The sequence below is a fragment of the Leopardus geoffroyi genome, chromosome B3, assembly GCF_018350155.1.
Source record: "Leopardus geoffroyi isolate Oge1 chromosome B3, O.geoffroyi_Oge1_pat1.0, whole genome shotgun sequence".
Lineage (NCBI taxonomy): Eukaryota > Metazoa > Chordata > Mammalia > Carnivora > Felidae > Leopardus > Leopardus geoffroyi.
The window spans coordinates 28,274,953-28,289,095 of record NC_059337.1 but is presented as its reverse complement, the minus strand read 5'-3'; the positions used below and the strand labels follow the sequence as shown (position 1 = coordinate 28,289,095).

At 42.3% G+C, this 14,143-nt stretch overlaps 1 protein-coding gene across 6 annotated transcripts in view; it reads left to right on the top strand.

The window, feature by feature from the left end:
- Positions 1-14,143, top strand: part of CYFIP1 (cytoplasmic FMR1 interacting protein 1) — a 132,703-nt gene that overhangs the window by 95,605 nt on the left and 22,955 nt on the right. For all 6 annotated transcript variants that reach the window (XR_006704499.1, XR_006704498.1, XM_045448949.1 and 3 more), the window contains exons 24-26: positions 8,803-8,946; positions 12,013-12,103; positions 13,215-13,345. Coding sequence is in view for 4 of the 6 variants with exons in the window: in XM_045448949.1 (XP_045304905.1) it covers positions 8,803-8,946; positions 12,013-12,103; positions 13,215-13,345 (366 nt within the window). In the remaining 2 variants the exon portion in view is untranslated. The remainder of the gene's footprint in view (positions 1-8,802; positions 8,947-12,012; positions 12,104-13,214; positions 13,346-14,143) is intronic.

Genomic DNA, 14,143 nt, shown 5'->3' with positions numbered 1-14,143 from the left:
ATTGTTCTTTCTGCTGTGTTCTGGGACTGAGTGTCATTTTTAAAAATATTAAGTAATGTTTTTTTTCTACCTATACCAAGTTGCAGTCATAGTCTCAGGGCTCACTCAGCAAGTGTTTCCTGGGCATGCGCTGTGACCCAGGCTGCACCTGGCCTGAGCCAGGGAGCAGAGTTCTTGGCTCAGCAGGTGAGTGCAGGCCTTGTTTCACAGAGGCCTGAAGGTGTGGACTGGGCCCTGGTGTGCAGACAGGTACCAAGAGCCTGGGCAAGGGAAGGGCACCCCAGCAGTTTTGGGAGCATGGCCAGTGAGGCAGGGAGGGTGGAAAGGAGACTGAAGCTGTTGAGATACAAGCAGGGGGCCACATGTCCCTGTTCTCTCCCTTCCTCCCACTTGGCCAAAGATTTCTCACCTGCAGAGGAGTCCCCAGCAGCACTGCCTCAGAGAAGGGAGGTGGAAGATAAAGCACCTGACTCAGTGCTGCCTCTGGGAAACCCCACTGGTCAGACAGGTGATGCTTATGATGGGACACGAGGCCCAAGCAATTAACAGACTCTGCTCCTGTCCCATGCCCAGGAGACACCCACACTCTGTGGACCCTGAGAGAAGGCTGTTCTCATGCTCTGAGCTGCTGGTCGAGTGTAGCTGGCAACAGGTGTAGACCTGTGTACATGAGTTGAATCTCAGGGCAGTCGAGGCTAGGACACAGGTCAGGAGCTGAGGGGCTGCTACCCCACATCACCTACACTAGGACATCCTTTTAGATGCCAGCTGATCTGAGAAGTAGAAGAGATGCTTCTAACCCATTCTTTCCTAATCTATTCTTTAGAGTGTGAACCTTTCATTTCTGTCTTCTTGTTTGCCTTCATTGCTGTCACTACAGATGGTAACTTGAACTTGATTGTGCTAGGACTATGCCTTTGGAAGTGGGCAAACACTGTGATTCTGGCTGGTGTATTGGTGCAGGCTGCCCACCTCCTCTGCCCCTCCAGAAAGGCGTGAGGATTTTTAGAAGGATTAGAATAAGTACTCTATGCCCCCTTTCTGATCAGTGTTGAAACCTATCCCGAAGCTGACCACCTGAAGTGTGTATCAAAAACGAGTGAAAAGTCTTATTTAGGGGAACAAAAGAAAGCAATTATCAGAGAGAACTTAAAACAACCAGAATACAGTGTACAGGTATAGAATTCACATTCTATACTGATGCCACTACACTGATGCCATTTTACTCAGAATATATCTTGGTTATGTTTAGTAAAATTCAATCATTTAAAAACAAATAAATAAATAAAGTGTAGTATTTTACCTTCTTGGAGCTAAAAGAAGTTTTATATAGTTTTAGAAGATAGGACTAGAAATTTTGGCAAGTAAGATAGAAATTTCTTGGGTCTGTGTTAACTAAAAGATTTGCTATGAACTAGGCTTGATTCTGAAGTTTAATCCTTGTCTTAGGCATGACCACAAAATATGTCTTTATAATGCTAAGATAAAAAGAGAAGAGTCTGTGGGAAGGAGGAACCAAGAAATGAAGTGATTTTTCCATTCTCTCCTCCATTTCCTCCCCTGCCCCAGCATTTGGAGAGGATGACAAGGCGTAAGGGAAGTTTGGCCCTTTGAGGAAAGGTAGATGCTTGTGATTTACCACACATTTGCACAGCATCTGGCCATGGGGTGTCAGACCAGCCTCCCGCATGGTCGTTGGAGGGATGGATTCCTGGGAACAAGGCTTGTGGTGTTGGTTCTGAGAGAGCAGTTCCTCACCAGCACTATTGTGTCCATCCTGCTGCCCAAACACAGTGTGCATCCATCCTGGTGTTAATGGCTCAGGATTTGGTTTTATACTGCAGGTTTTGGTTTTATACTGATTTTCCTCCAGGAATTCAGGCAGCAGTGTTACTGCTTCTTGTACAGCAAGGATCCTGAGGGGCGTGGGGTCTGTGTTCACACCTCATGTGTCCTCAGGGGCGTGAGCAGTCTAGGGTCATCTGCTGTACCCATTTGGAGGAAAAGAAAGATTAGATGAATTGGACTTGATTATTCTTTTAAAAGTGATCAGCTGCGACCGAACTGCAGATTTCAGCCTCAATTTGTCAAATTACGTTTGTGTCATTTTTATTCTTATGCCCTAAACTAGTAATTTTTGTTAAATTGTTTGGATTCTAACAAAAAGTCTGCCAAAAATTTGGGTGAGTGACATCGGTGTTGACTGTTCATCTTATATGATACTTTGTTGAGGACCAAAAAAAGCAGAATGACAATATATCATGATATCAGAGTTGAATATTGTATTCAGAAACATCATTTTACTTCATTTTGTTGCAATGCAGTTTATAGTGTTTGTACCTGTGAGATTATGGAATACCATGAATCCAGTTCAAAAATCTAACGTGTTTTTTTTTTTTTTATTTTAATGAATGATGAACTAGGATAAGTGTCTTGTGAGAATAATATTGACTTAGATGAGTGGCTCATTTATGGTGCTGTTTGGTTCTTGGAATATCACCACTCTAAGTGAACATGCTCTTGAGTATGTCACTGATGCTCTCTTTCTGTAAGATAAGTAATATTGTCCCTGACTCACAGTTGAAGACTCATACCTTCAAGGGTGTTAGAGAACCCAAGACACACCGCTAGTGAGTCTAGCTCTGTGTCCTCTGGTTTCAAGGTGAGACCCAAGTCTTTGTGTCAGGTGTGGCTGGCAGAGTGTTTCTTGAATTGAGCTGTAAGTATTTATTTTACAATAAAGTATTTGTAACTTTACCCTTTTCAGAGGTAGTGCCTTCTCTTCTTCCTCTGAGTAGTTACACCACTTTGGTTGTAGTGCCCCTGGGATGTGCCCTATTTGGGGTGAGTGTAGTCCATAGGGAAGCTGGACATTAGCTGGGGGGTGGGGGAGTATTTTTTTTAATGTTTATTTTTGAGAGAGAGAGCATGAGTGGGGTAGGGGCAGAGAGAGAGGGAGACACAGAATCTGAAGCAGGCTTCAGGCTCTGAGCTGTCAGCACAGAGCCTGATGTGAGTCCCAAACCCACAAACCACAAGATTATGACCTGATTTGAAGTTGGATGCTTAACTGATTGAGCCACCCAGGAGCCCCTGGGACCAGGTATTATTAAGCCACAGTCCCTACGCAATTCAGGGCAACTTTGAAAGTGAATTTTCTCATTTGTAATATGAGGCCCTCAGATTTATTTTTGTTTTTAAGTTTTATCTTAATTCCAGTTAGTTAACATACAGTGTTACGTAAGTTTAGGTGTACAATATACTGATTCAACAATTCCATACATCACCCAGTGCCCATCATGACAAGTGCACTCCTTAATCCCATCACCTATTTCACCCATCCACCCCTCCTGTAACCATCAGTTTGTTCTCTGTAATTAAGAGTCTGACTCTGGGTTTACTCCTCTTTCCTTTTTCCCCCTTTATTCATTTGTTTTGTTTCATAAATTCCACATATGAGTGAAATCGTATGGTATTTGTCTTTCTCTGAGTGACTTCTTATATGTGTGTGTGTGTGTGTGTGTGTGTGTGTGTGTGTATGTTGTGTGTACACACACACACCCCACATCTTCTTTATCCATTCATCAATCAGTGGACTCTCAGCTGTTTCCATAGTTTGTTTATTGTAAATAATGCTGCTGTAAACATAGGGGTGCATGTATCCCTTTGTATTAGTGTTTTTGTATTCTTTGGGTAAATACCCAGTAGTGCAATTGCTGGATCACATTGTAGTTTTAACTTTTTGAGGGACCTCCATACTGTTTTTCAGAGTGGCCGCACCAGTTTGCATTCCCATCAACGGTGCGAGAGGGTTCCCCTTTCTCCACATCCTCACCAACACCTGTTGTTTCTTGTGTTGTTGATTTTATCCATTCTGACAAATGTGAGGTGGTATCTCATTGTAGTTTTTTTTTTTTTTTTTTTAATTTTTTTTTTTCAACGTTTATTTATTTTTGAGACAGAGAGAGACAGAGCATGAACGGGGGAGGGGCAGAGAGAGAGGGAGACACAGAATCGGAAACAGGCTCCAGGCTCTGAGCCATCAGCCCAGAGCCCGACGCGGGGCTCGAACTCACGGACCGCGAGATCGTGACCTGGTTGAAGTCGGACGCTTAACCGACTGCGCCACCCAGGCGCCCCTCTCATTGTAGTTTTGATTTGCATTTCCCTGATAGTGATATTGTACATCTTTTCATGTGTCTGTTGGCCATCTGTTTGTCTTCTTTGGAGAAATATCTGTTTGTGATTTCTGCCCATTTTTAATTGGATTATTTGCTCTCAGGCCTTTGAGTTTTAGAAGTTATTTATATACTTTAGATACTGGCCCTGTATCACATAGGTCATTTGCAAATATCTTCTCCCATTCTGTAGGTCACCTTGTAGTTTTTTGTTGATTGTTTCCTTCACTGTGAAGAAACTTTTTATTTTGATGTAGTCCCAGTATTTTACTTTCGCTTTTGTTTTCCTTGCCTCAAAAGATATACCTAGAAAGAAGTTGTTACAGCCAATGTCAAAGAGCTTATGGCCTATATATTCCTCTAGGATTTTTATGATTTCAGGTCTCACATGTAGGTCTTTAAACCATTTCGAATTTCTTTTTGTGTATGGTGTAAGAAAGTGGTCCAATTTCATTCTTTTTGCATGTAGCTGTCCAGTTTTCTCAACACTGTTTGTTGAAGAGACTGTCTTTTTCTCATTGGATATTCCTTCCTGCTTTGTTGAAGATTAGTTGATCATATAATTGTGGGTATATTTCTGGATTTTCTATTTTGTTCCATTGATCTGTGTGTTCATTTTTGTGCCAATACCATCTGTCTTGATCATTACAGCTTTGTAATATAGCTTGAAATCTGGAATTGTGATGCCTCCAGCTTTGCCTTTCTCTTTCAAGATTGATTTGGCTATTTGAGGTCTTTTGTGGTTCCATACAAATGTTAGGATTGTTTGTTTCAGCTCTGTGAAAAGGCTGTTGCTATTTTGATAGGGATCACATTGAAAGTGTAGATTGCTTTGGGTAGTATAGACATTTTTAACAATGTTCTTCCAATCCATGAGCATGGGATGTCTTTCCATTTCTTTGAGTCTCTTGGAGGCAGCGTATAGAGAGGTCTTGTTTCTTTATCCATTCTAACATGCTTTGTCTTTTGATTGGAGTGTTTAGTCCATTTACACTCAGAGTAAATGATGGATATGTATTTACAGCCTTTTTTTTTTTTTTTACTCATTTTTTCATTGTTCCTGGGGATTTTCTCTGTTCCTGTCTAGTCCTTATCACTTTTGGTCTTTCCTTCCCACTCAGAGAGTCTCCAATATTTCTTTTAGGGCTTGTTTAGTGGTTTCGAACTCTTTTTAGTTTTTGTTTGGGAAACGCTATCTCTCCTTCTATTCCGATGATAGCCTTGCTGAATAGAGTATTCTTGGCTGCAGATTTTTCCCATTCAGCACTTTAATATATCCTGCCACTCCCTTCTGGCCTGCCAAGTTTCTGTGGAGTGATCTCCTGCTAACCTTATTTGTATTCCCTTGTAAGTTAGGGACTTCCTTTGTCTTGCTGCTTTTAAGATTTTTTTCTTTAGCATTATATTTCACAAATTTAATTATGCTATGTTTTGGTGTTGGCCTACTTTTGTTGATTTTTGGTGGAGCTCTCTGGTTTTTAAAGCCAAAATTTATGAATATTAGTCCTCTTATGTGAGCTCCCTGGTGCAGAGGTCTTTTTCTCTGTCCATTTTGCACACTCAGTTCCCTCTTTTCTGTGGGCAGCCTCCTTCTGCCTTTCTGACCATTGTAACATTTCAGATGTAGCTTCTTCTCTGTATTTCGATGTGGAGTTTGTTCCCACAGTCTTTGGTTAGCTCTCCATCTTACTGACTTGGAAGTGGATCATATCTCATTGAAAACATGAGATGGGATAAGCTCAGGGTCCTCCTCCTCCACCATCTTTCCTAGCTCCTGAAACCTTTAGATTTCACTAACAATTTGCATGTTTTTCTTTTGAAACAGTAGAACTTATCAAGCAGAAACCTAACATGGAATCCCAGCACTTAAATGCAAATTTGAGGAGGAGTTAGGAAGAGGATATATCTGGTCTGATGATCAAAATATGCCCCTTTCAAGTGTGATTGGGGTTGTAAGGGTGGGCACAGGACAGGCACTTGGCAGTGCTTCCAACCTGGTCAGTGTTTTATTTGAAAATTGTTTTCAGTTTTCATACTTTCTGTTTTGGGGTCCTAGGACACCCACATATTTTGATTCTCCGGAAGAACTCACAGACTCACTTGTACTAACAGCTATAGTTCATTATAGCAAACGGATGCAAAACAGGATCGGTAAGGGAAAAGATGCATCAGGTGTGATTGAACTGGGCACAGGCTACCAAAGTTGTCCTTCATGGGGGTTGCTTGGGATGTGTAGTTTTTCTGCCCAGCGAAGAGAGGTCCACTCAGATCCTCAGGTCCAAGGCTTTCACTAGGGCTAGGTACATAGGAATATGCCACCTATGTTGACCGTTCATAGTTACTGAAACCCCAGAACCCCCAGAAGGAAAAGAGCCCATCATAAATCACTGTTTGTACATATAACCTAAACAAATTTATATAGCATGGTTAAGTGCCCTAGTGGTAGAAAACAACCTTATTGTGCACAGGCACCCCAATGTTTATAGCAACGCTGTCAACAATAGCCAAAGTATGGAAAGAGCCCAAATATCCATCGATAGATGAATGGATAAATGTACACAGACACACAGACACACAGACACACACTGGAGTATTATGTGGCAATCAAAAAGAATGAAATCCTGCCATTTGCAACAACATGGATGGAACTACAGGGTATTGTGCTAAGCAAAATTAGTCAGAGAAAGGCAGATATCATAGGACTTCACTCATGTGTGGAATTTAAGATACAAAACAGATGAACATAAGGGAAGGGAAGCAAAAATAATATAAAAACAGGGAGGGGGACAAAACATAAGAGACTCTGAAATATAGAGAACAAACTGAGGGTTGCTGTAGGAGTTATGGGTGTGGGGAAGGGCTAAACAGGCAAGGGGCATTAACGAGGACACTTGGGATGAGCACTGGGTATTATATATAGGGGATGAATCACTGGATTCTACTCTGAAATCATTATTGCACTATACGCTAACTAACTTGGATGTATATTTAAAACAAAACAAAACAAAACAAAACCCTTATTAGTTGGTAACAATCCAAAGGATGAATTCCCAGGAATTACAAGCAGGCCTGCTGTGCTTGTTCTTCAGAATCCTCACTTTTCTGATGTGGTTTTCAGTGTATGTAGAGGAAATATTCAAGACAATGATTAAGGGGGCAGGAGGAGGATACAGGGAACCTAAATGGAAGTGAGATTGGTACACTTCAATCAAAGTGGTAAAATGTTGGTAACAGTGGATTATGATTAACTTATACAATGTCTAAGACCTAGAACAACCACTAAAACATCCGTGTGAAGAGATACTCTTGAAACTACTATAGGTCAATTGCAGTGGAATTCTAAAAAATGTTTAAGTGACTCAGAGGAAGTCAGGAAGAATGAAACAGACCCTACTTAGATATCAATAATTACATTATGTGTAAATGTCCCAAATGTAAGTGAGACATCTAAATACAATTAAAATACTGAGAGATAGGCAAAGTAGAGTTAAAAAGTTGATTAAGCAAGACATGCACTTCAAATTAATGATACAGGTAGGTTGAAAGTAAAAAGATGGATTAAGATATACCATGCAAACATTAATCAGAAGAAAGGAGTGATTCTATTAATATAAGATAAAATAGAGTTCAAAGCAGAGAATATTAATCCGGGACCAAGAGGAACATTACATGATAGGGTCAAACCACCAAGAAAATAAGGCAGTCCTAAATGTTTGTGTACCAAACAATAGAATTTCAAAATACTTGAGGCAAATACTACACTAACATGAGCGAAAGAAGAAATGAACAACTCCACAATTATAGTTGGGGAATTCAACATTTCTCTCTCTTAGTCATCAGTAGACAGAAAATCAGCAACAACAAAGAAGTAAACACCATCAAGCAGCAGTAAATTATTGACATGTGTAGAACACTCTACCCAACAAGGGCAGAACATACATGCTTTTCAAGTGCCCCTGGGGCTTCCCCCCAGATAGACCATATTCTGGGCCATCAAACAAACCTCAAGAAAATTTTAAAAGAGTTGTTTTAAAAAGACAACCAAACTAAATGAAATGCAAATATACCAAAATTTGTGGGATGCACCTGAAAAGTGCTGAGAGGGAAATACACAGCACTGAATGTTTATTAGGGGTCTCCCGGCTGAGTGTTCAATCTGTGTTCTTAGACAAGCTTGGAGGTCTCCTCCTATAAGAAACCACCCTGATTTCCTTTCTCACCCATTCTCCCTGAAAGGGCTGCTGTCCCAGCTCCCCATGTGTCCCTGAGATCAGTGTTTGCCCCAGATGTCTCCACCAGGAGACTGGAAACAGCTCTAAGGAGACAGCAATGAGGATGTATTTGTTTCTCATTCCAGGACCTTAAACTGGCACTTTGATAAATCTTTGAAACCAAATGGCTTTGTTTTCTTTTTTCTGTTTTAGCAAGCTTGCTTGTCATGTTTTTATGTTGAAGATATAAATACCAGTAAGGGCAGTCTAATAAATTCTCTGGAATTCTCCATCTTAAGGGCATGGTGTATTGAATGCATCTTTGGTGCAGCAATTTTTTCATCTTGGCTTCATAGTGACCACATTGAAAATTCTGGAGATTTCATCAAGCCCTTATATTCTTTGTCCCTCAGGCTTTGAACTTGGCCTACTCTAGCATTTATGGCAGCTACCGAAACTTTGTGGGGCCTCCGCACTTTGAGGTCATCTGCCGGCTGCTTGGCTACCAGGGCATTGCAGTGGTCATGGAGGAACTGCTGAAGGTCGTGAAGAGCCTGGTATGTTTTCCTCAGTCTGCTTCCTTTTCACAGTGCAGTGTTCTGCACCCAATTCTTTTTTTTTTTTTTTTTTTCATTTATTTTGGGGACAGTGCAAGTAGGGGAGGGACAGAGAGAGGGGGACAGGATTTGAAATAGGCTTTGCACTGACAGGCTGATAGCAGCAAGCCTGATGTGGAGCTCGAATTCAAAAAACGAGAGATCATGAACTGAGCCATGGTCAGATGCTCAACTGACTGAGCCACCCAGGTGCCCCTGCACCCAATTCTAATGTGGGGAGGGGGGTTTTCCATTCCACTGAGCAATTCTCGTATACCAACTGGGTGTCCTATAATTCAACTCAATTATAGCACTGTCTACCTTGAAATAGCATGAGTTCCTACAGATTAAGGGCTCTGACCCACAAGACTGCCCTACCCTCACCCCCACTAGTTTCAAGTCTAATTTGTCACCTGTGCCTCTGACCCACTGGCTGTAAATCAGAGGTTTCTATAGCCCCCTCCTTGAGTTCAATTAATTTGCTAGAGCAGCTCACAAAACTCAGGAAGCTGGTTTACTCTCTAGATTACCAGTTAATTACAAAGGATACAAATCCACAGCCAATGAAAAGATAACATAGGGAGAGGTCCTGAAGACAGGAGCCCCTCTCCTTGTGGACTTTGGAGCCCCTCATAGTGGCCTGTGGACCTGTTCTGGTTCCCAAATCTGTAAGCTCCCCAGACCCTACCCTGTTGGGGTTTTATGGGGGTTTCAGTATATAGCCACAATTGATTAAATCTCTAACCTTTGGTGACTAAATTGACCTCCAGCCCCTTCTCCTCCCCAGAGGTCTGGGGGTGGTACTAAAAGTCCCAAATCCAACCATGGGGTTGTTTCTCCTGGCAGCCAGCCCCCATTGGTGGGTGGGCCTCCAAAAGTGACCTTAATAACGTAATAAGAGATGTTTTTTTTTTTTTTAATCTTTTTCACATTTATTTATTTTTGAGAGACAGAGTGAGACAAAGTGAGAGTGGGGGAGGGGCAGAGAGAGAGGGGGACACAGAATCCGAAGCAGGCTCCAGGCTCCGAGCTGTTGGCACAGGGCCCGATGCGGGGCTCAAACTCACAGAATGTGAGATCGTGACCTGAGCCGCAGTCGGATGCTCAACCGACTGGGCCACCCAGGCGCCCCATAAGAGATGCTTTTAAGGCTCTCAGGATAATTTGAAGGTTTTAGGAGCTCTTTGTCAGGAATAGATACAAGACCAAATATATATTTATTATAAATCACAGTATCACACATAACCTTAAATTTTCTGGGGTGGAAAAGCCAGGGGTCCTTCCTCTGTGGTGTTTAGCACCACTTTTGACCATATGTAGTTTGATTTCTCTCCCATCCATCTTCCTTTTTTCTTTTTTTTTTTTTTAGTTTCTTTTTTTTATATTTAAAATTTTTATTTTAATTTCTCCCCCAACTTTCTTAATTCAAGAGAATAGGTCCATGTTATTTTAACTAATTCATAGAAAAAGTTAAGGGGTGCCTGGGTGGCTCAGTCGGTTAAGCCTCCGACTTCAGCTCAGGTCATGATCTCATAGTTTGTGGGTTGGAGCCCAGCGTTGGGCTCTGTGCTGACAGCTCAAAACATAGAGCCTGCTTCAGATTCTGTGTCTCCCTCTCTCTTTCTGCCCCTCCCTTGCTTACTGTCTGTCTCTCTCAAAAATAAATAAACATTAAAAAAAATTTTTTTAAAGAAGTTACATACCAAAATATAGCTTTCTTATAAAGGACCACTGCTGTTGCCCAAGGGAACCATAAAGGCATTATGGAGAGACCATATTTTAGTTGGCAAGCATCTGGGTAGGGACAGTTGTATGGAGAGGCCCATTTCTGATTGTGAAGTAGGAGTTTTCTTAAAACACAGATCTCCAGGAAACATTTATACTGGGGGATATGGAGGAGAGTCTGTTGGCCACGAGGAGTTCAGAGCTGTCTGTGGGGTAGGCCTGAGCAAGAGGCAGATGGGCTCAGCTGTGAGGCACTGGTGTGGCAGGGTCCCGCTGCTGTTCAGACTTCTGTTGCCCAGTGATAGCTGGTTGTACCTGCAAGGCTGATGATGTGCGCCCCTGTCCTGGGTGCTAAGGGTTAAACTGTGAATAAAGGATTCAGACACTCATCTGTGTAACTTCAGATTGAGGTCAGAAGTTCTTTGCAGAAGTATTTTATTTGTCTTTTTGCAAAGAGAAAGTGAGAGAATGATACATGTAGACTAACATGGATTTAGTTTTCTATGTTCTATTTCTGTTAATTGAGAAAGAACTTTATAAAATCTTAATCTTTAATCTTTTTCCATTATTTTAATAAACTACCTGTGATTAAGCCCATTTCTTTAAAATTTTTTATCGCGAAATAGAGACTTTCAGGTATTTCCCATGCTTAAAGCTGAATTAATGGCCACATAATTAAAGTAGCAGTCCATCAAGGAGATGATATGATCATTAACACAAAGCAAAACCTGACAGAATACTAAGAGGTTGACAAAATATACAACCTGTTTGGATTAGAAATCAATTAAGAATATATAAAAGTTGGGTCTTTTGGCACAGACATGAGCCCATGACCCACTCAGTCACTGCTGGGACCCCCAGCTAGAACCTCTGCCCCAAAACACATAACTTGTAAGGTGTTAGGCACATGAGGTGACATGGTCCAGTGTTGCAACTACACCAAATCCGTCAGAGGAATACAGAAACTGCCCCATGAGGATGTCACTTCTTCAGAGCCACCACACTCACCACAGATGGATACAACTAGAGCTCCTTGCCCTCCCACTGTCATACCTCAGGCCACTTGTCTCCTGAAAGAAGAATTGTGTTTTAGAAGATGCATTTAGTTACTCCTGTAAAGTCACTCTGGTGGAGGTTGTTTTCTTTCTGTGGATAGGATTTCCTTTCCCAGCCAAAGTGATTCTCAGTCCTGGTCATTACCATGTGTTTTACTAACAGACTCCCTTTTAGAAGCCCCATGCACCACTCACAACCTTTGAGACAGTGGCAGCCAGTGGCTGATGCAGCCTATTTCTCCTACAGCTGCAAGGCACAATCCTGCAGTACGTGAAGACGCTGATGGAGGTGATGCCCAAGATCTGCCGCCTGCCCCGTCATGAATATGGCTCTCCTGGTGAGTATGGGCACCTCCCCAGGAGTGCAGTACAGAAGGGACAGCATAAACAGTCAGACCTCAGTGCAGGATATCAAGTCAGAAATTACTGATAAGGGTAGGATCTCCTTTCCCAGGTGGGAGGAGGCCACAAACCTAATCAAAGCCTGGTTGTTTCCAACGGAACAAGCAAACCAGCCTTTCTTTTGGGAGTAGGTGTGTTGGAATCATCACACTTGGGTGAGGAAGATATGGGGGAGAGGGGCAATGCCGCCTAATCACTGAAGGGTGATGGGGCTCTGAACTCTGAACCCCTGACTCTTGGACAGCACTGGGACCTTGAAGATCACCAACCAGGGAAGGACAGGGAACTCAGCTTCCAGGTCCAACTGCCCTGGGGATCCTTGCAAAATGGCAGTTGGTACCTGACAGTTGGAATGAGGGGTTTGAAAACTGTTAAGTCTCCAACTTTGTTCTTCGTAGAGTTGTTTTGGCTATTCTAGGTCTTCTGCGTAACCACGTGAATTTTGGAGTCAGCTTGTGGACTTTTGACTGGGTCAGCATTTGAATGTATAGATCAAATTAGGGAATATTAGCTTTCTTTCCAGTGTTTATGCCTGGTGTCTTTTTGTGCCTTATCACAATGTGCAGGATCTCCAGGACAGTGATGAAAATGTGTGGTCTTGCTCTGGGGCTCAGAGAGAGAGAATGCAGGTTCCACCACTGAGACTCATGACATTAGCTGCAGGACTTTTGTAGATGTACTTTAGTAGATTAAGTACATCCCTTTCTACCTATGCCTGAGAAGGGATAATGAATTTTATAAAGACCTTTTCTGCCTCTGCTGGAGATGATGATGTGGTCTTTCTCCTTTATTCTTGTAATGTGCCTCCTCAGAAGATACAGGGTTGACAGAGAAAGAGGCTTTGGAGCTGAGTCCCAAGGCCCAGGTGATGGACAGGCTACTGTTGCAAGGAAGATGTTGGGGTCAGGGGACACATGGCCATCTCCATAGCAGGCACGATGGCAGTGTCAGAGGATGTTTCATGACCAGCACAGATGCTCCCAGCCGTAGAGCTCAGGCTGTGCCTCCAACCTCCCCAGTCCCCTTACTCACTCTCTGCTACTACAGGCATCCTAGAGTTCTTCCACCACCAGCTGAAGGACATTGTTGAGTATGCGGAGCTGAAGACCGTGTGCTTCCAGAATCTGCGGGAGGTGGGCAATGCTGTCCTCTTCTGCCTGCTCATCGAGCAGAGTCTGGTGAGTGCTCAGCCTAGCCAACCCCCAGGCCATGTAGAGTTATTCCCCATAGGTGACAGAAAAAAGAATTTTTTAGAGGCTTGATTTATTGGGGTTATTTAATGGGGGTAAAAAGGGAGTAAGTGTTACAAAGCACCATTTTTGTGTGTGTGACTATTTAGACTTTAATTTGAATTTGTTTCCTGCAACTGAAAAACAAAAATGCAGTGTAGTTCATCATTTAAGAATGTTCTACTATGTGAGCACTGTGGAAATATTTTAATATGTAGTATTTGCTATACCTAAATAAACATGGGACATGTATGTAAGGATATAAAGCACTACTGCCCAGGAGAGCTGTTTGCATGATGGAAAATTCTATATCTGAGGCTGTTGAGCACTTGAAGTGTGGCTTAGTGTGACTGAAGAACTGATTTTTAAGTTTGGTTGAATTTTAATTACTTTATGTTTAAAAAGCTACATTAATGTCCCATGACTATTGTGGTGGATAGCATAATAGAGCAAATTCTGGAAGCTTACTACTACTGAGAAATTGCACAGGGGGACACCTGTTCTCTCCACTGGTTGCCTCCTTGTGGCGTCATTTAGCCTGTCTCTCAGTCCCCTCATGACAACTGACCATTCTGAATTGGAAAACCTAGTGACTGTAACATACACACTCTTGTGGCCTTACTCTGGTTTTCTCTCTGTTTTGACTAAGGAGGTGGGCATCTTCGTTTGTTGCTTGTTTTTCCTATTCTGTTAAATCCTCATTGTGTCTTTTGCCCATTCTTCTCTAGCTTTATAGAAGCTCCTTGT